The 21,893-nt window shown below is 42.2% G+C and overlaps 1 protein-coding gene across 1 annotated transcript in view; it reads right to left on the bottom strand.

Annotated features, from left to right (window-relative positions):
• PPP2CB (protein phosphatase 2 catalytic subunit beta) overlaps window positions 1–20,882 on the bottom strand; it is a 30,766-nt gene extending 9,884 nt beyond the window's left edge. The window contains exons 1-2 of the mRNA XM_059049293.2: window positions 20,748–20,882; window positions 1,273–1,482 (exon numbers count right to left, since the gene is read on the bottom strand). Coding sequence (XP_058905276.1) covers window positions 1,273–1,482; window positions 20,748–20,849 — 312 coding nt within the window. The 5' untranslated portion in view covers window positions 20,850–20,882. The remainder of the gene's footprint in view (window positions 1–1,272; window positions 1,483–20,747) is intronic.
• Window positions 20,883–21,893: the final 1,011 nt, after the last annotated feature.

A 21,893-nucleotide genomic window follows, 5' to 3' on the forward strand; every position in this document is an offset into this window, starting at 1 on the left:
TGCTTTAGTTCACTTCCTAGAACCTGTATACTTTACAGTATTATGTTGAAAACCAACTTTTTATGATGCACATGTAGTTAAAAATTCATAAATAATTAAATACTTGACAATTTGGGGGAAAAAAAGAAATTTTTGACATGTCAAAAAAAACAAAAAACAGGCCCTGCCAAATGTGGGCAAGATTTCAAATGTATTTATATAGTTTCCTTTCCATAACAGAACATAGAGACATACTTTATGGCATACTTTTTGGTTAGCAATGTCTGATAAGAAGTATAAAAAAGCATCAGATTCTGCAAACCAAAAAGCTACAAATGCATACTTCACATGTATTCACTAAGCATCCATTATGTGTCCAGCACTAAGCACAGCGTTCAAATCTAGTACCAGGTCCACACAAATATAATACATGAATTCTGCTGGTTAGGGACTGATTTCACTTAAGGAAGTATGAGAAACAAGGCAATAAACCACTATGTAACATAAATAAGGGACGGGAGAATACATCTTATGATAATTCAGAGTGGGAGGAGTAAAGCTAAGGTGGTTGAAGGCTTCACGGAAGAAGCAGGACCTGAGTTGAGTCTTGGCAGAAGGGGTAAGAAATCAGAGACAGAGTCATCGTTTGGGGAAATCAGGTAAATATTTGGAGACGGCCAGAGCACTGAAATACTCCGATTTGAGGCAAAGAGTTTGTGCTACCAACTACTAGCAGCAAATTCAGGCTAGACAGTAGAGGACCAGCCAAGGAGTGTGAGCTCGATTCTGCAGGTAACAGAATCATTGAAGAGTTGGCAACAGTGAAGTAACAAGATGAATGTTAAATGAGAGAGGTTTAATCTGGCAGCATATGCAAGGTAGATCTGGAGGGGTCAGATCTTGGAGGCAGAAATATTAGCTACCACACTACTGCACTAATTAAAGTGTGAAGTGATGAAGATATACATTGTATGACAGTAAAAATAGAAAGACACAGGAATAACAGATTTTGCAAGGCAAGAATTTTTTAAAAACTTATTAGTTGACTATATATGAGGGATAAGTTGACTAAAAATGATTCCAAGACTTCAGCTATGGATTACCTACAACAATAATTTACCAGAAGTAGGCAGGAGAGGTTTAATGTATCATTTTCATGTCTCTCTCTCAAAAGATGTAAAAGAAGTATTAAGGGGCTATAAAGTGAATGGATTATAAACTAGAACATCTCGCCACTCTTGCCTTCTGCCGATTAAAGCTTAAAAAAAAAGAACAAAACTTCATTAACCATACCTTTAATGCCACAAGAAGAGTCACAGTCTCCACAGAATAATAACCTCTGTCTACATAGTCACCCATGAATAGATAGTTTGTATCTGGTGACTTCCCACCAATTCTAAAGAGTTCCATAAGATCATGGAATTGACCATGCACATCTCCACAGACGGTAACAGGACAACGGACCTCTTGCACATTTGATTCTTTTGTTAAAATTTCCTTAGCCTGTTAAAAAAAAAATCAACAATTAAAAAAAAATTCTATCACAAAGTTGAAGGCATCATTTCTTGTCTATTAAAAGAAAATCTGGAGGAAAAAACCACCTGAATGTGTATTATAAAATCATAAAACTAAAACCACAAGATTCCACTTTTACACCTACTAGGATGGCTAAATAAAAAAGAATTACAAGTGATTTTGAGGATGTGGAGAAACTGGAACTTTCACACAGTGTTGGTGAAAATTTAAAATGGTACAACTGCTGTGGAAAACAGTCTGAGTTCCTCAAGGTGTTAAACATAGAATTACCATGGGATTCAGCAATTCCCTCGCTAGATGTATACTCAAGAGAAAAGAAAACTTAAGTTTACACATGTTCACGGCAGCATTACAATAGCCAAAAAGTGGAAACCACCTAAATGTCCATTAACTAATGAATAGACAAATATGGCTTCATTCAATGGACTATTATTCAATAATAAAAAGAAAAAGAAATGACGTACGGCATGTGCTATAACTCTGAAACCATATTAAGTGAAAGAAGACAGTCACAAATGGTCATATATTGTATGACTCCATTTACGTGAATTGCTTAGAACAGACAAATCTACAGAGACAGAAGATGGGGGTTGCCTAGGGCCAAGGGGTAATAACTCAGGGGCACGGGATTTCTATGCCTATTCTCATGCCCTACAGGCAGGAATGCACATCTGTGGAAAGCTAACAAAATGTAAACTGATCTGCGGCAAAGACTGCCTAACCTCAATATCCACTATCCCTTTCCTTCTCAATAATTAAACGAATTGTATTCAATCAGATAGCCATGCTCCGAGCTGAAAAACTACATTTCCCAGCTGTCTCAGTTCAGGCTGCCGTAACAAATAACACACTAGGTGGCTTAAACAACAGAAACTTATTCCTCACAGTTCTGAAGATTGAGAAACCCAAGATCAAGGTGCCAGGTGATTCGATTCCTGGTGAGGACCCTCATGCTGGTTTGCAGAGGGACGCCTTTTTCACATGGTATTGAGAGAGAGAGGTCATCTCTCCAGCGTCTCTTCTGATAAAGGGCACTAATTCCATTCACGAGGGCTTCACCCTCATGACCCAATTACCTACCAAAGGCCCCACCTCCGAGTACCATCACACCGGGGGTCAGGCATCACCTATGAATTCTGAGGAGATACAAATGTTCGGCCCAGAGCGCCAGCCTCTCGTGCAACTACAAACGGCTGTAAGACCAGGTTCTGGTCTGTGTGATGTAAGGAGTGTTACGTGGGAACCAGAAAGTTTCCTTAAAGAGGGGGTGTGCCCTTCGTCACTCTCCGTCCTGTTTCCTAGAATGTATATGTGATGGCTGGACTCCAGGAGCCCCCTCTACCATCAAGAGCAAGCAGAGAGTTGGAGGATGTGGCAGCCTGAAAAAACCCACCGCAAAGAGACACTCCCTTCCTGATAACCAGACCCTGTGCATATTACACCTCGCATGAAGAAGATGTGATTAAGCATCTTGGGGGAGGCACTTATCCTATAGATTATCCCAATAGGCCCTAAACGTAATTACATATACCCTTGTTAGAGAGGGAGAGGGAGTTTTGAGACAGACACACGGACAGAGAAGTCCACGTGAAGACAGAGGCAGACGGAAGTGGCCAAGGAGTGGCGGCAGTCGCCAGACGCTGGCAGAGGCAGGAACGGATTCTCTCTTAGAGCCTCCAGCGGGTGCGTGGCCCTGCTGACACCTAGGTTTTGGACTTCCAGCCTCCAGAGCTGGGAGGGATAAATGTCTGTTGTTTTTAGCCGACCAGTTGGTGGTAACTTGTTACAGCAGCCCCAGGAAACTAACACAGCGAGATGTCTGGTTTCCTGATACCTCAGTGCAGTTATCACCCCCGGACTGCCATCTCCAGATTTTCGTGTACATGGAGAAATACAAACTGCAACCTTGGGTAAGCCTTTATTATTTTGGATTTTCTGTTACACAAACCAAATCGAACACTAACTGATACATGGTTACACTATTGGACCAAGCAACTCCACTTCTAGGCATCTACACTATGAATAAAATCAGATAAATATGTATGGATATAAGTAAAGGAATGTTTGCTTTTAAGAAAAAAAAACAAAACTATTAATGTACACTGGATAGTTAAGAAAACAAATATGAAACATCCACAGAATGGAATACTAAGTAGACATTAAGAATGTTATAGAAGTATATTTGATATAATGGGTATTTGGTATATAAATGAAAAAGGCAAGTCACAAAACTACAAGATCACCTGTTTAATAAGAAAAACTGTCTAGGAGTTCCACACCAAGAAAACTGCTCTAACAATTTTCAGACATGATCATGTTAGGTTCTTCAAATAGCTGGTTCAGATCACAGGACCAAACTTTCACAGCAGAGTCATTCAAGTCAAGCCCAAAGCATTAATGCACTGGAGTTAAAGACAAAAAGTCCTTAATACAAGAACCAATTTACAGGGACTTCCCTGGCAGTCCAGCAGTTAAAGACCTCGTCTTCCAATGCAGGGGGTACGGGTTCAATCCCTGGTTGGGGAGCTAAGATCCCACATGACTTGTGGCCAAAAAACCACAAAAAAACATAAAACAGAAGCAATACTGTAACAAATTCAATAAAGACTTTAGAAATGGTCCACAGTAAAAAAAGAAAAAAATCTCTGAAAAAAACCAAAAACCAATTTATAGAAGCCAAATCCCAAAGTTAAAGGGATCCTAGTATAATGGCTGAAGATTGAGGAAACAAGTAGCAGAGGTCTTTCAAGAGCAACATAACCTCCTGCAATGGAGCTGACAACTGGAAAAAGTCATGGCAACAAGCTTAAAAGTGAGCAAAATCATTGTGGCGTCTGCTTAGCAAGCATCAAGTAATTTGTTTTTCAAGTCAAATGGGAGCAAATAACCAATTTTCCAGAAATATTTAAAACGGAATCCTCAAGTCATGTAACATTAAGAATTTTTAACAAGCTAACCCTACTGAAAGAACCTACTAAAGGAAGTATTACCAAAAACAGAGGAAAGATTACTTAACATATAGTTCCCACAGGACAAGTTAGGAGGCTGATAAACCATTCGCTCTGATGTACACGATACACCGCAATCATGTGACATATCAAAATATTCCTCAAGAGTAAGGTTCACGTATCCCTGTCACATCTGTCAAGCGTCTGTTATAGGCCAGGCACCAGAGATAAAAAGAGGAACAGGTAAACTCTCCACCTCAAACGCGCTGGCTTTGATGAGCTCAAACCAAACAAAATAAAAACTTATGTTCTTATTTATACAGAAAGAGATAAAAGAAAAAGCCTGGGGAAGTATTTACAGCACACAGGATAACAGAATAATGCTGACATCTGCAGTATAAAGATATTTGTAGAATAAGTTACAATATGCCTCAAAAATAATTGATTCAGTCAATCCTAATTAAGAGGTCACATTTTTGAGAGGCCCAAGAAAACTATTTGTATGAAAGCATTTGAGAATATAAAGCTCTGAATTAGCCTTCATTGTTTAAACTGTTAAATGGAAGAAGGTTTTAAACTATTTTTATAACAGTTGACTTAAAATGTAAAGTTATATTTTCTGTATTTTAAATCAAGAATTTTTAAGTCTAGGTAGGGAGATTTTCTACATTGATGGCTTTATTAGTTCCCAAACTTGCAATAGTGACACTATGAAGTTTTGTTGAAAAACTTTTATTCACTTACTATACTGATCTCCTTAAGTTTTAAGAGTAAAAAGGGTCACGAGACTAAAAAGCTTGGACATCATTATATTAATGCATCTGTTCTGTTGACCTACATGTAAGATGAAAGATAAGGGTAAGTCGGTTCACATTACTACAAAGACACGTATCATTCACCTCAACTTGCTTTCAGTGACTATTTCGTCCTATTACACCAATCCAAAACACTGATGTTAGAATACATAAAACCAAATCCCAACGAAAGTCCCAACACTGTTAGAATCACAAAGAAAGTCACTCTACCTCCAGGTTCATCTATGCCAACTGGATGCAACTAGCCCAGACTTTTAATCTGAAGTGACTCTAAGCAGTAGAGTCACAATGGCAAGTTCTACTCCCACACAGGCGTTCTCTCCAGCATTCTAAATTGTTTCTATGGTATGATTTTGACTGTGGCTCCAACCTCTCTTTAATTTCTGCAAAATTTCCAAGCTTGATTCTCCAGCTTGCCTTCTGATTCTAGGCTACTAAACATTCTTCCGGCAAATGACATTTCTGCTTAAGTTATTAGCCTGGTAAACTTCCTAAGAGTGATGAACAGTGTAGTCCATATTTTTCTTCTCTTTGCCTATAATTAGTTAGAATGAGATTATATGTGCAGAGTCTTCCAGAAAAATGAGTTTTCCTCCCATGTGAAATCTAACCGTATAACCCTAAGACCTATATACCCTTCAGTTTCTTCACTGAGACTAGGTATCTGTGAGTCTGTGTCTTTCTAAAATGTGAGGTCTTACCTTCCACATGTGTAATGTGGAAATAGCTATGCTTTTCCAAATTCAAATTCTCTAAGGGTTGATTCTTAGCTGTGTGGCAAAATACATTATTTCATTATCTTCATGTTACTGAAGTATCTTTTTCTCAGGGGGGAAGAGAAGACCTAAACTGTGGGTTTATTTTTCTCAAGTAACAAGAAGCCTGGACATAGGCAGCACTGCGTTGGTGCAGCTTCTCAAGGGCCACTGGGGCAGCAGACTCTTTCCCTTCACCTTCTCTGCCATCCTTAGTAAACAGAATCACCATCTCATGGTCATAAAATGATGATGCATCTGTAGGCACTGCATCTGGTATCTTACTCAGCAAGAAGGGGCAAAAGGCCAAAGGGCACATGCCAGTCTAGTCTATCCATCTCACAAGGTTTTCCCAGAATTCTCACTGGCCAGCTGAGACACATGCTCCCTGCTGCCCAATCAGTCACTGGGATGGGGCGAGAATGAGGGCAGAGCTGCTACAATTAGAACTGAAGGAAATTTTAGAGATTATCAAGCATCTCCTTAAAGGTCTGGCAAACGGCCAGAAATGTCCGAGATCACAAATGAAACAGCATTTTTACCAAGTTTATTCGTAGGATAGCTTCCCAATTTTGTTCAGAAAAAATCAAACTGAAGAGCATAAGTCATTAGAGAGTTCAATTGGACCCGATGTCTATTTTTGTGATTAATTAAAAAAAAAATACTCAGCTGATGGTTCCAACTCTAAAAAGGAAACCTGCTTCATATATGAACATTATCATTACTGTCTCACTTTAAATATAGATATAAAAAGCCCCCAAATGTAAATATTGTCCAATTCAATTTTTAAAAAAATTTTATTTATTTTTGGCTGCGTTGGGTCTTCGTTGCTGCAGGGGGGCTTTCTCTAGTTGCTGCAAGCGGGGGCTACTCTTCGTTGCTGTGCGCGGGCTTCTCTTGCGGAGCACGGGCTCCAGGCGCGCGGGCTTCAGTAGTTGTGGCACATGGGCTCAGTAGTTGTGGCTCACGGGCTCTAGAGCACAGGTTCAGTAGTTGTGGCGCACGGGCTTAGTCGCTCTGCGGCATGTGGGATCTTCCCAGACCAGGGCTCGAACCCATGTCCCCTACATTGGCAGGTGGATTCTTAACCACTGCGCCACCAGGGAAGTCCCACAATTGTTCTTTTAAGGACATATGGTTATCTTAACCCAGCACAGGTTTTATAAAACTATGAGGATGGGTTAAGATATGTGATTTACAGTGTGTGTGTGTATGTGTGTGTGTGTGTGTGTGTGAGAGAGTGTGTGTGTGTGTGTGTGTCTGCTTTACCATAATACCTCCTAAGCTTTTATCTACATAACCGTGAAGTACTTTGTCAGGCCACAGCCAGCCCCCCTCCAATATTTGTATCTTTACTGTACAGATTCCTGATGTTTCTAAACACCTGATTTATAGTTCACACCCTTTATTGTAAAGTGATCTGACTGTGAGATCACTCTGGCTGGCCTTCAAGGAAAGAAGGTGCTGGGCTGGCAGAAGTAAGTATACAGTTCATCTGATACTTGGAATTCTCAGTGCAAGAACCCTTGTGTGGCAGGGGTCCCCAAGACCAGCCCCAGGTTTGGTGGTGATTCACAAAAGAAGGTCCACACAACTCAGCACGTAGTTGTACTCATGGCTATGATTTATTACAGCAAAAGGACAGAAAGCAAAATCAACAAAAAAAGGCGCATGGGGCACAGCCCTGAGTAAATCAAGCGCAAGCTTCAAGAGTCCTCTCCCAGTGGAGCTGCAGAGAGTGCGCCTAACACCTGCAGCAACAAGTTGAAACTACACGTGTGAAATCTGTCAGTCATGGGGAAGCTCATTAGAGGCTCTGTGCCCAGGATGTGTAACGGGGAGCTGGTCACATGGATACCCCTGCCTAGCATGTACCAAAATTCCAGACTTCAAAAGAAGAGCACGTGTTCCGCATAAATCACATTGTTTGCATAAACAGTTTAGGCACAGTGAGACACGCTTAACAGGGAATGGTGGGAAGCCTCCCCAAATCCAAGTTTCCCCACACCAAAGACAACCTTGAAATGAGGCCTTTCTACATACAGTGGTCTTAGGACTGCTACACTAACTCTCTTCTGTACATCGTGTAATTCTATATATAATTCTCACAAGTGCTTTTTAATGTGACTTAGCACCCAAAGTTTAATTATCTCTAAGACTCTGACAAGGGCTTCCCTGGTGGCACAGCGGTTGAGAGTCCGCCTGCCGATGCAGGGGACACTGGTTCGTGCCCTGGTCCGGGAAGATCCCACGTGTCGCGGAGCGGCTGGGCCCGTGAGCCATGGCCGCTGGGCCTGCGCGTCCGGAGCCTGTGCTCCGCAACGGGAGAGGCCACAACAGTGAGAGGCCCGCGTACCGCAAAAAAAAAAAAAAAGACTCTGACAAGACCAAGTTTAAACTGTGAAGTGAAGGACTGTGGTGACCGTAAATGCCACCCGGCACAGACACATCCAGGCGTAAAGCTTAACAGTATACCAGCAAGTTTAACGCATTGCTCTATACCTATCCATTAAAACTTGCTTCCTTTGTCACCCATTTAAAACATATTCTTTCTTGTTGCTATAAAGTCAAATCTATGTTAGGAAGAGAATTGAGAAAAATAAAACTTTGGGAATGACATTCATATATAATACTTTACTTTTCCTCTACCCACATTTTAAGAATGCAGAATATGTAAATGTCAAGTCTCCCCAGCTTCTCAACAGGTGACATTCTATTTTTATTTCTGTGTTGGTGCCCACTGTCAGAGCCATAATGCCAAAAGGCTACCATATTTGGTTTTGGCAGAGCCAGTATACAAGTTCATTTCTTTCCCCTCTATTTACACATAAATAATCTGCTATAAAACATTAGAGGCTACCTCTTACTTCTAGGCAAATTCATCTAAAGAAAGCCACAGCACAGAGTGATCTCCGAAACAGATGAGATTAAATGAAGTTCCAAATCCTACAGGGCTAGGTTAATATAAGTAGGGTGGCCTGTCCTCCTACAGTTACAAGGTTCTTCCATAAATGAGAATTGACCTTTTTTTTTTTTTTCAATACAAAGGAACAAACCTTTTCTTTCAGTTCAACCACAGTCAAGAGTCTGTATGCCAAGCAATGTCAAGCCTGGAAACACAAGAATAAATCATACAGTCTGTTGAAATTAAGAAAGAATAAACTATATGTATGTACACAGGCCAAGACAGATTGTTTGGTTAAAAAAAAAGATTTTAGTATAACTGTGATCCCATTTTAATGAAAACAATACAACACAAACATCCTCCCTACCCCCCAAAAACCCATGTTTTTTGCACACAGAGAACAAGGCCTGGGAAACTACCTAATGTTTGCCTCTGAGGCAGGATGGTAGTGGACAGGGAAGGTGGGTGCAACAGTGGAGAGCATTTGCTTTTCCCCTACATTTCTGAGATGTTCAAATTTTTAAAAAACAAATATGTATTACTTTTTCAATCTGAAAAAAATAACTTTTTAAACTTCAAAACAAATTCCAGATGGCAATAACTTAATTATAAAAACCACCACAGTGCTATATTCATATAAGGGAATTTTTTATTCAGCCACAAAAAGGAATGAAGTACTGACACATGGTCAGCATGGAAGAATCTCCATCCGGACATAAAATGTTACATATTACATGATTCCATTCATATACAATGTCTAGAACAGGCAAATCCATAGAGACAGAAAGTAAATCAGTGGCTGCCAGGGGATGGGGGGAAGGGAGAATGAGGAGTGACTGCTAGCGGGCAGAGGGTTTCTTTTCTGGGGTGATGAAAATGTTCTGGAATTACATGGTGGAGATGGTTGCAAAACTTTATGAATATACTAAAACCACTGAACTGTACACTTTATAGGATGACTTTTATAGTATGTGAATTACATCTCAATTTAAGAATATCAGGAGGGACTTCCCTGGTGGTCCAGTGGTTAAGAATCCGGGCTCCCAATGCAGGGGGCACGAGTTCGATCCCTGGTCAGGGAACTAGATCCAGCATGCCGCAACTAAAGATCCCATATGCTGCAACTAAAGATCCCGTATGCTGCAACTAAGACCCGGTGCAGCCAAATAAATAAATAAATATTAAAAAAATATATAAATATAGATATATATATGAGGAAAAACCCCGAAAGTAAATGTGAAATGCTGTTGCAGCTCTGAGTTAGCCTTCTTTGAAGATGACAGTGATTTTAATGCCATTTTTCTTAGAAAATCTAAGTTCAGAAACATAGTTTACATAGTCTAAAGTGCAGTGATTGTTTTGGCATTAATTTTATCTTCAATTTCTGGTATTTTGGGTTTCCTTTCATCAAAGAGGACTTCATTCACCAAGTCCTTCAGAGCATTTGTCCTGAAAAAAACACTGAAGGAAAAATTTCTGCAAGATCTTCAAAGTAGAATAAAAGGCATATGTTGCAAATAAAACTACTCCATGTGAAACATTTATAATGTATCTTCATTTCTTCTATCTATGAACATGATTTTACACATCATATGTAAAGTCGAGAAATGATGAATTGATTTTAAAAGGTCTGTTTCCTAGTCATTAACAGTAGTTCATGTTAGTCTAGTTTGCTTTAGTTTCTTTACCTGTCTGCTATGAAAGGTTGGCTTAGATAAGCATGGAAAATGATGATTTGTTCAGTCAGTAAAATTGGGTTTTAACCTCATATTACACTGTAATCATGTCATTCTTTGTTATAGGAGAAAGAAACAAGCTACTTTCTATCTATGTTACTGCCTTTTTTTTTTTTTTTTTTTTTTTCGCGTTACGCGGGCCTCTCACTGCTGTGGCCTCTCCCGTTGCGGAGCACAGGCTCCGGACGCGCAGGCTCAGCGGCCACGGCTCACTGGCCCAGCCGCTCCGCGGCACGTGGGATCCTCCCGGCCCGGGGCACGAACCCGTGTCCCCCACATCGGCAGGCGGACTCTCAACCACTGCGACACCAGGGAAGCCCTGTGTTACTGCATTTTGAACTGTATCAATGGCCACTAGAGCTGGCACTAACCCTTGTTCAAGAGAAGTTAAAATGAAAGTAATAGTTTAGCTTTTTGGCTGTTAAGACCACCACTTTTAGGTACAAACTATTAAAGAAAAGTAACCAAGAGATTTTTCTCGACTCAGAAAAATAACTGATTTTTACTAGGATCTTTTTTTTTCTTTTTTTACTATTTACTTATTTGGCTGTGTCCAGTCTTAGTTACAGCACATGGGATCTTTGTTGCGGCATGCAGGATGTTTTAGTTGCGGCACTTGAACTCTTAGTTGCAGCATGTGGCATCTAGTTCCCTGACCAGGGATCGAACCCAGGCCCCCTGCATTGGGAGTGCAGAGTCCCATCCACTGGACCACCAGGGAAGTCCCCATTTTTACCAGGATCTATCAATAATTTTCATTAAGATAGTTTTAGGCATTCAAGAATTTAAGCATGCTATTTCACATTAATGAAGAAAAGTAATATCCTAAAGATACTTCTGCTTTTTCAATGCTGAGGCCAGGACCCAGGAACACATCCATTAGTCCAATGTAAAATTTACATATTTATCTACACAAACCTCAAAATTTTTCTAAGTAGATACTGTATAATCATCAGCATAAAGATCTGCTAGCACACAAATAGGCTAAATTTCCCTCCCTACTTAGAATATCATCACCAAGGTTCTTCAGTATAAAATAAAGTTTATAAGGTTGAAGAGCCTAAAAAATTTCTCTTCCTGAGACTCTACCAAACAAATGTTAAAAATAGTTCTAGTCACAGAATGTCCTTGACAGCGCCAGACTGGCTCTCCAGGCACACTATCTTTCTAAATCACTGTGCGTACTGCTGTTGCAAAAACAAATGGCAGAAGCAATCTCTCTGCACACGTAAGACAAGTCAAACGTGCACTCAGCTCCAAAGCTGGACTGCTAATTTAAGTTCATGTTAAGAGATAGTCGTCTTCTTGGAAGACATGCCTTAACTATTTTATGCAAACAGTTTTTCTCTAGACAGAAATTAACCTTGAAGGCCAGACATACCATATCATTCATACCCGTATTTTTTGTAGCTGTTCTCCAATTGACATTAGGATGGGTTTTATTTTTGCCACTACCTCCAAACAGGGCTTTTTCCAGTACCACTTTGGTCTTAATTTCAGCTGACTCCTTCATGTTTTAGGCAATCTGAGTTAGAAAAGGAATTTAATTTTGAGGGAGAAATCACCCTCACAATGATGTAACTTTCTGTTAGAATAGTATTTCTAACAGACTCCAAAATAATCATGTTACTTAAAAAAAAAAACCCTAAAATCTAGTCACAAAGAATTAAACAAAAAGATGATATTTACAATTAGGTTTGACTTTCTATTTTCTCTTGTATTCTTTCTATATGCCTGCCCCCAATGCAGGGGACATGGGTTTGAGCCCTGGTCCGGGAAGATTCCACATGTTGCAGAGCAACTAAACCCGTGTGCCACAACTACAGAGCCTGCGCTCTACAGCCCTCGAGCCACAACTACTGAGGCCACGTGCCACAGCTACTGAAGCCCACGTGCTCTAGGGCTCGTGCTCCGCAACAAGAGAAGCCACCGTGATGAGAAGCCCATGCACTGCGACAAAGAGTAGCCCCCGCTCACCACAACTAGAGAAAGCTCGCGCGCAGCAACGAGGACCCAACGCAGCCAAAAAATAAATAAATAATAATTTTTTTTTTTTTTTTTTTTTTTTTTTTTTTTTTTTTTTTTTTTTTTTTTTTTGCGGTACGCGGGCCTCTCATTGTTGTGGCCTCTCCCATTGCGGAGCGCAGGCTCCGGACGCGCAGGCTCAGCGGCCATGGCTCACGGGCCCAGCCGCTCCGCGGCATGTGGGATCTTCCCGGACCGGGGCACGAACCCGTGTCCCCTGCATCGGCAGGCGGATTCTCAACCACTGCGCCACCAGGGAAGCCCTAAAATTTTTAAAAAAATATAATGAAACTGCATTTTTCAGAGTTCTAGAACCACTATATAGAAAACCTCTTTTGAAGTACATTCTCCACAGAGAAGTCATATCAACACATCTACTTATTTTGCATCTTTTTCAAAAGGAAAATAGGATGACATTTAAAATGAGATAAAATAGCTACTTCTATTTTTAGCTTTTCATTTAATACTCATTGCTAATTTCTGGTCAGGACTTTACACCAGTAGTATCTTAATACAACAGCCCCAGGAGATCAGCAAGTACTATTATCCCTGTCTTAGATAAGGAGTCAGAGGTGCAGAGACTGGCAGCCATCAAGCTGTGGAGCCAGGGTGTGAGCTCAGGCTGCCTACTAGAGTTTGCTATCAACAAACACTGCACTTGGCAGGAAAACAGCGGGTAGACGTAGGGAAATAAAATGGAACTTTAGACTAAGGTTAGAAGACAGAAAATATACACCACAGAGGTTCACCACAGCTGCTAGAAGGGGGCTGCCACACTAAGCACTGCTCAGGGGGTAGCGAGGAAGGACTACCGTCACTCTTCTCCAGCCCATCGGCAACCCCATCAAAGGGGTGGAGGACAAAGATGAATGCCGGGATTTTCACTTAAAAAAATCATGCTTAGTGGAAAAGTACAAGTATACAAAGAAAGAAGTGGGTAAGATACCAGCTTAAATATACCTCAGAGGTCCTGGAGATGGGTAGTCCAATTTATTTAGGAGCTGAAGTTAAAATACTCTCTCTGGGCAAATTCAGAAAGTTTGCTCAAGTGATTAAGGCTCAAGTGTGACTGAGCAGGGGTACAACATTCTTCTCCAGGAAGACATCTTAAAATTATTAGAGAGTCAAAGGTAAAACCAATTCAACTACCAACTTTGCCCATAACTTCAAATCTACATCTACTGGGGCGTCCCTGGTGGCGCAGTGGTTAAGAATCTGCCTGGCAATGCAGGGGACATGGGTTCGAGCCCTGGTCTGGGAAGATCCCACATGCTGCAGAGCAACTAAGCCTGTGCGCCACAACTACTGAGCCTGCGTGTCTGGAGCCTGTGCTCTCCAAAGGGAGAGGCCATGACAGTGAGAGGCCCATGCACCGTGATGAAGAGTGGCCCCCGCTTGCCGCAACTGGAGAAAGCCCTTGCATAGAAACAAGGACCCAACACGGCCAAAAATAAATAATAAAAAAAACAAAAACAAAAACAAAAACATATCCTTCTTATAAAAAAAAAGAATCTACATCTACTGTTCACAGTGAGGTTAACTGACTCAGCTAATTTCAGAACTGGATATTTCACCTGACACTAGAGCCTGAGAGATCGATTTAAAACATATATTCTGGGCTTCCCTGGTGGCGCAGTGGTTGAGAGTCCGCCTGCCGATGCGGGGGACACGGGTTCGTGCCCTGGTCCGGGAAGATCCCACATGCCGCGGAGCAACTAGGCCCGTGAGCCATGGCCGCTGGGCCTGTGCGTCCGGAGCCTGTGCTCCGCAACGGGAGAGGCCACAACAGTGAGAGGCCCGCATACCGCAAAAAAAAAAAAAAAAAAAAAAACAAAAAAAACATATATTCTAAGACATGACATTATAGTTTATCACACAAGAAAACTGAATGTCGAACCTGAAGCGGTAAGTAAACAATTTGTTTCAGAAACACAAAAATACCATTTGCTTGGCAGTTCTATTTACAGAACTAAATCCTCTTGAGTCAACATATAGTTATTTAATAGACTCACAGACAGAGAAAACAAACTTATGGTTACCAAAGCGGCTGGGGGGGATAAATTAGGAGTCTGGGATTAACATATACACACTACTATATATAAAATAGATGAACAACAAGGACCTACTGTACAGCACAGGGAACTATACTCAATATCTTGTAATAACCTTTAATACAAGAGAGAATCTGAAAAAGAATATATATATATGTAAAACTGAATCACCTGCCCTGAACCAAGATGGCGGAGTAGAAGGACGTACTCTCACTCCCTCTTGCGAGAACACCAGAATCACAACTAGCTGCTGGACAATCATCGACAGGAAGGCACTGGAACTCACGAAAAAAGATACCCCACATCCAAAGACAAGGGAGAAGCCACAATGAGACGGTAGGAAGGGCATAATCGCAGTAGAATCAAGTCCCATGGCTGCTGGGTGGGTGACTCACAGACTGTAGAACACTTGTACCACAGAAGTCCACCCACTGGAGTGAAGGTTCCGAGCCCCACATCAGGCTTCCAAACCTGGGGGTCCAGCAACAGGAGGAGAAATTCCTAGAGAATCAGACTTTGAAGGCTAGCGGGATTTGATTGCAGGACTTTCACAGGACTGGGGGAAACAGAGACTCCACTCTTGGAGGGCACACACAAAATAGTGTGCGCATGGGACCCAGGGGAAGGAGCAGTGACCCCAGGGGAGACTGAACCAGACCTACCTGCTAGTGTTGGAGGGTCTCCTGCAGAGGTGGGGGGTGGCTGTGGCTCAGCATGAGGACAAGGACACTGGCAGCAGAACTTCTGGGAAGTACTCCTTGGCGTGAGCCCTCCCAGAGTCCACCATTAGCCCCACCAAAGAGCCCAGGTTGGCTCCAGTGTTGGGCTGCCTCAGGCCAAACAACCAACAAGGAGGGAACCCGGCCCCACCCATCAGCAGTCAAGAGGATTAAAGTTTTACTGAGCTCTGCCCACCACAGCAAAACTCAGCTCTACCCACCACCAGTCCCTCCCATCAGGAAATTTGCACAAGCCTCTTAGATAGCCTCATCCACCAGAGGGCAGACAGCAGAAGCAAGAAGAACTACAATCCTGCAGCCTTTGGAACAAAAACCACATTCACAGAAAGACAGACAAGATGAAAAGGCAGAGGGCTATGTACCAGATGAAAGAACAAGATAAAAACCCAGAAAAACAACTGAATGAAGAGAGATAGGTAACCTTCCAGGAAAAGAATTCAGAATAATGACAGTGAAGAGGATCCAGGACCTCGGAAAAAGAATACCTAGAGACAAATGACAATGAAAACACGATGATCCAAAACCTGTGGGATGCAGCAAAAGCAGTTCTAAGAAGGAAGTTTACAGCTATTACAAGCCTACCTCAAGAAACAAGAAATCTCAAATAAGCAATCTTACCTTACACCTAAAGGAACTAGATAGAGAAACAAGAACAAACAAAACCCAAAGTTAGCAGAAGGAAAGAAATCATAAAGATCAGAGTAGAAATAAATGAAATAGAAACAAAGAAAACAATAGCAAAGATCAATAAAACTAAAAGCTGGTTCTTTGAGAAGATAAACCATTAGCCAGACTCATCAAGAAAAAAAAAAAGAGGGAGAGGACTCAAATCAATAAAATTAGAAATGAAAAAGGGGAAGTTACAACAGACACCACAGAAATACAAAGCATCCTAAGAGACTACTACAAACAACTCTATGCCAATAAAATGAACAACCTGGAAGAAATGGACAAATTCTTAGAAAGGTATAACCTTCCAAGACTGAACCAAGAAGAAACAGAAAATATGAACAGACCAATCACAAGTAATGAAATTGACACTGTGATTAAAAATCTTCCAACAAATAAAAGTCCAGAACTAGATGGCTTCACAGGTGAATTCTATTAAACATTTAGAGAAGACATAACACCCATCCTTCTCAACTCTTCCAAAAATTTGCATAGGAACACCCCCAAACTCATTCTATGAGGCCACCCTCACCCTGATACCAAAACCAGACGAAGATACTACAAAAAAAGAAAATTACAGACCAATATCACTCATGAATATAGATGCAAAAATCCTCAACAAAATACTAGCAAACAGAATCCAACATCAGATTAAAAGAATCATACACCATAATTAAGTGGGATTTATCCCAGGGATGCAGGAGTTCTTCAATATACACAAATCAATCAATGTGATACTCCATATTAACAAACTGAAGAATGAAAACCATATGATCATCTCAATAGACGCAGAAAAAGCTTTTGACAAAATTCAACACCCATTTATGATAAAAACTCTCCAGAAAGCGGGCATAGAGGGAACCTACCCCAACATAATAAAGGCCAGATAGGACAAACCCACAGCAAACATCATTCTCAATGGTGATAAACTGAAAGCACTTCCTCTAAGATCAGGAAAAAGACAAGGATGTCCACTCTCATCACTATTATTCAACATAGTTTTGGAAGTCCTAGCCACGGCAATCAGAGAAGAAAAAGAAATAAAAGGAATACAAATTGGAAAAGAAGAAGTAAAACTGTCACGGTTTGCAGATGACATGATACTATACATAGAGAATCCTAAAGATGCCACCAGAAAACTACTAGAGCTAATCAATGAATTTGGTAAAGTTGCAGGATACAAAATTAATGCACAGAAATCTCTTGCATTCCTATACACTAATGATGAAAAATATGGAAGAGAAATTAAGGAAACACTCCCATTTACCATTGCAACAAAAAGAATAAAATGCCTAGGAATAAACCTACCTAGGGAGACAAAACACCTGTATGCAGAAAACTATGACACTGATGAAAGAAACTAAAGATGATACCAACAGATGGAGAGATATACCATGTTCTTGGATTGGAAGAATCAATACTGTTGATATTTATCCCAAAGCAATCTACAGATTCAATGCAATCCCTATCAAATTACCAATGGCATTTTTTACAGAACTAGAACAAAAAAATCTTAAAAATTTGTATGGAGACACAAAAGACCCCGAATAGCCAAAGCAGTCTTGAGGGAAAAAAATGGAGCTGGAGGAATCAGACTCCCTGACTTCAGACTATATATACTACAAAGCTACAGTAATCAAGACAATATGGTACTTACTGGCACAAAGACAGAAACATAGATCAATGGAACAAGATAGAAAGCCCAGAGATAAACCCACACACCTATGGTCAACTAACCTATGACAAAGGACGCAAGAATATACAGTGGAGAAAAGACAGTCTCTTCAATAAGTGGTGCTGGGAAAACTGGACAGCTACATGTAAAAGAATGAAGTTAGAACATTCCTTAACACCATACACAAAAATAAACTCAAAATGGATTAGAGACCTAAATGTAAGACCGGACACTATAAAACTCTTAGAGGAAAACATAGGCAGAACACTCTTTGACATAAATCACAGCAAGATCTTTTTTGATCCACCTCCTAGAGTAATGGAAATAAAAAGAAAAATAAACAAATGGGACCTAATGAAACTTAAGAGCTTTTGCACAGCAAAGGAAACCATAAACAAGACGAAAAGACAATCCTCAGAATGGGAGAAAATATCTGCAAACGAATCAACTAACAAAGGGTTAATCTCCAAAATATATAAACAGCTCATGCAGCTCAATATTAAAAAAAACAAACAACCCGGGGCTTCCCTGGTGGCGCAGTGGTTGGGAGTCCGCCTGCCGATGCAGGGGACGCAGGTTCGTGCCCCGGTCCGGGAAGATCCCACATGCCGCGGAGCAGCTGGGCCCGTGAGCCATGGCCGCTGAGCCTGCGCGTCCGGAGCCTGCATGTCCGGAGCCTGTGCTCCGCAGCGGGAGAGACCACAATAGTGAGAGGCCCCCGTACTACAAAAAACAAACAAACAAAAAAACAACCCAATCCCCAAATGGGCAGAAGACCTGAATACACACTTCTCCAAAGAAGACGTACAGATGGCCAAGAAGCACATGAAAAGCTGCTCAACATCACTAATTATTAGAGAAATGCAAATCAAACTACAGTGAGGTATCACCTCACACCAGCTAGAATGGGCATCATCAGAAAATCTACAAACAGCAAATGCTGGAGAGGGTGTGGAGAAAAGGGAACCCTCTTGCACTGTTGGTGGGAATGTAAATGGATACAGCCACTATGGAGAACAGTATGGAGGTTCCTTAAAAAACTAAAAATAGAATTACCATATGACCCAGCAATCCCACTACTGGGCATATACCCAGAGAAAACCATAATTCAAAAAGACACATGCACCCCAATGTTCACTGCAGCACTATTTACAATAGCCAGGTCATGGAAGCAACCTAAATGCCCATCGACAGACGAATGGCTAAAGAAGATGTGGTACATATATACAATGGATAAGTACTCAGCCATAAAAAGGAACGAAACTGGGTCATTTGTAGAGACGTGGATGCATCTAGAGACTGTCATACAAAGTGAAGTAAGTCAGAAAAACAAATATCGTATATTAACGCATATATGTGGAACCTAGAAAAATGGTACAGATGAACCGGTTTGCAGGGCAGGAACTGAGACACAGACGTAGAGAACAAACGTATGGATACCACAGACGCAAAGCAGTTGGGGCGGTGTGTGGAGGGGTGGTGTGATGAACTGGGCAATTCGGATTAATATGCACACAGTAATATGTATAAAATGGATGACTAATAAGAACCTGCTGTATAAAAAAATAAAATTCAAAAATTCAAAAAAAAACGGAATCACTTTGCTGTATGCTTGAAACTAACACACTGTAAATTAACTATACTTCAAAAAAGTTATTTAATACATAAAGACCCTAATCAACATTACACTTAGTTAAAAAACACTATTCTAACTACTTATTATTAGCTATTACTCCTCCATTCCTAAGATGATTAATTTTAAGAGTACCCTATAAATAATGATGACAAAATCTTTCTTTCTTTAGTGCTTTTCTGAGGCATCCTGACTTCCAAACACAAGAAGAAAGTCTCACGGATTTTGGCTTAAAAAAAAAAAAAACCCCAAAACATTAAAGAATAAATAACTTCGTTACTCCTTCACATGGGACCTTTTTACATAAAAATTTAGTCCAAACTACATAAAAGATGAATGAGAAAAATAAGATGTTAAGTCCGAAATAATTACAGCGGTTAAGGAAACAAGGCACACAGAATTCAGAAAGTTGTCTCAGATCACACTATCAAGAGCAACTGTAAACAGTAAACCACCTGCATATTTTATTACTTTCTGGAAATGAAAAAGACCTTACATATAATACAAATAACTTTCTGAAAAGTTGCTAGCCTGCACGAAAAACACATACCCCATTTAACATTTCAGGCAAGCCCTGCTGCCAAACTTAAGACTTGCCGTCTTGTTTCTGAAAATCAACAATTTTTTGCTTCCAAAGAGCCTCTCAACGTGAAGACCAGTCACCATCTGTCTCAACTAGTCAACTTCTATTTTAAAAGTCACAGTCTGTCATCACACCCACCTCTCTACAAACAAATGCTTGACACATACCAATTTAATGATTTTTGATGGGCCCGAGTCACCTGAGAAAAAGCCTGCGTGTATACCGAGCGCGCTGATACTCACAACACCCAGGTTCGTTTTCGGTGCATTTTCAATTTCGAGGCCGCACAAGATTCATCTGCCGGCCAGCTAAAGCGCCAGGATTGCTAGTCCGCACGGGAAATGCTGGGGTGTCAGCAATCCCCCCACAAGAGCGTCGGCGACCCCAATCACACTCAGGGCGTGGATTCCGGGTGCCACAATGCCCCCGCCCACCTACCCCGGACCCCACAGGCCAGGACGGGGAGCGTCCGGTCCGGACCGTGGGCTGGGTCCCCGGGGGTCCTGGAAGGGCCCGACCCCACCCGGGGAAGGATGTCCAAGCCGGAGACGCTGCCCTGCGGGTCCCCGGACCGGCGCGCCGGGCACAGGGCGGGCATCCCGGGAGGGGAGGGCAAGGGGGGGCAGGGCAGAGAGAGGAGCGGGAGGAGAAGGAGGAACGGGGTCCCCGGCTGCATCTCGCCCCTTTTCTCTCTTACCTTTTCGCACAGCGTCCGCACCTGGTTCTCGTTCAGTTGTTTACACTCGTTCAGCTGCTCGACCCACTGGTCCAGCTCCTTGGTGAACGCCTTGTCGTCCATGGTGGCCCGAGCCCCTCCCCCGCTGCCTCCCGCCCCCCTCCCCGCCCCCGCGCGCCCCAGCCCCGGGCGCCGCTCCCCTCGCCCGGCGCCGCCGCCGCCAGCTCCCAGCGGGAGAGGAAGGAGCCGGAGAGCGCGACCCCGCGTCCCGCCCGAGCCCCGCGGGCGGCTCCGAGCGCACGGCCTACGGGAGACCCCTGCCCGCCCTGGACCGTCGGGCCGCGCGCCCCAGGAGTCGGTGAAGGGCGCGGGGAGGTGCGGAGCTTCCGCGCAGCTCCCGCAGGACGATGGGCACCTGCCGCCACCGCCTCCCGCCCGCCGGCCGCTCCCGGTTCCCTTGCCCCTTGTCTCTAGCTCTTTCTCTCCCCTCCCTCCGGGTGTCCGTCATCGCCCGGGCATTTCCGCCGGGAAAAGGCGAGCGGGCGGCGCCGCCGGGGCCTGGGACGCGGGGAGGGGTGCAGCGCCCCCGTGTGGCTCGGCGGAGAAACGGGCCGAGGGCCCGAGGGTCGCGCTGCTTTCTCGCTCTTCCACTTTGTATCATCCTTTTCCACTTCGGGTCCGGACCAAGCGCTCCAGGTTCTTCCTTCACATCCTTTTCTCTGGGAATTCTGTACCCACCTTACTCTCCTGCAGTGCTTTCTCTTTTCTCTCTCATTTTTTTTTTTTTTTTTTTTTAGCGCTCTGAGGAGGTAATTGGTAAGTTTGTGTCTCTCTTCGACCACATAGACCCGAGAGTCTAGCACTCTCCTATAGCAGGCATTCCGTATCTATTAAATAAATAAATAAATAAATAAATAAATAAATAAATAAATAAATAAATAAATAAATAAATTCTTTCCGGTCTTAGCTCTGTCATTAGCTAGCTGTGCAGCACTGACATCTCGAATCCTCCCTTTCAGCATCAGAAAGACGAGCCGATTGCTCTGTGGTATCAATGTGTCCCTTCCAACTCCAACACAGGATTCTTCACCGCGTTTATGCAGTGTTTACTGAATTCTGATGATTTATTCATTCAACGAACATTTATCGAGCAACTGCTAACTGCCA

The sequence above is a fragment of the Kogia breviceps genome, chromosome 20 (assembly GCF_026419965.1).
Source record: "Kogia breviceps isolate mKogBre1 chromosome 20, mKogBre1 haplotype 1, whole genome shotgun sequence".
NCBI classification, from domain to species: Eukaryota; Metazoa; Chordata; class Mammalia; order Artiodactyla; family Physeteridae; genus Kogia; species Kogia breviceps.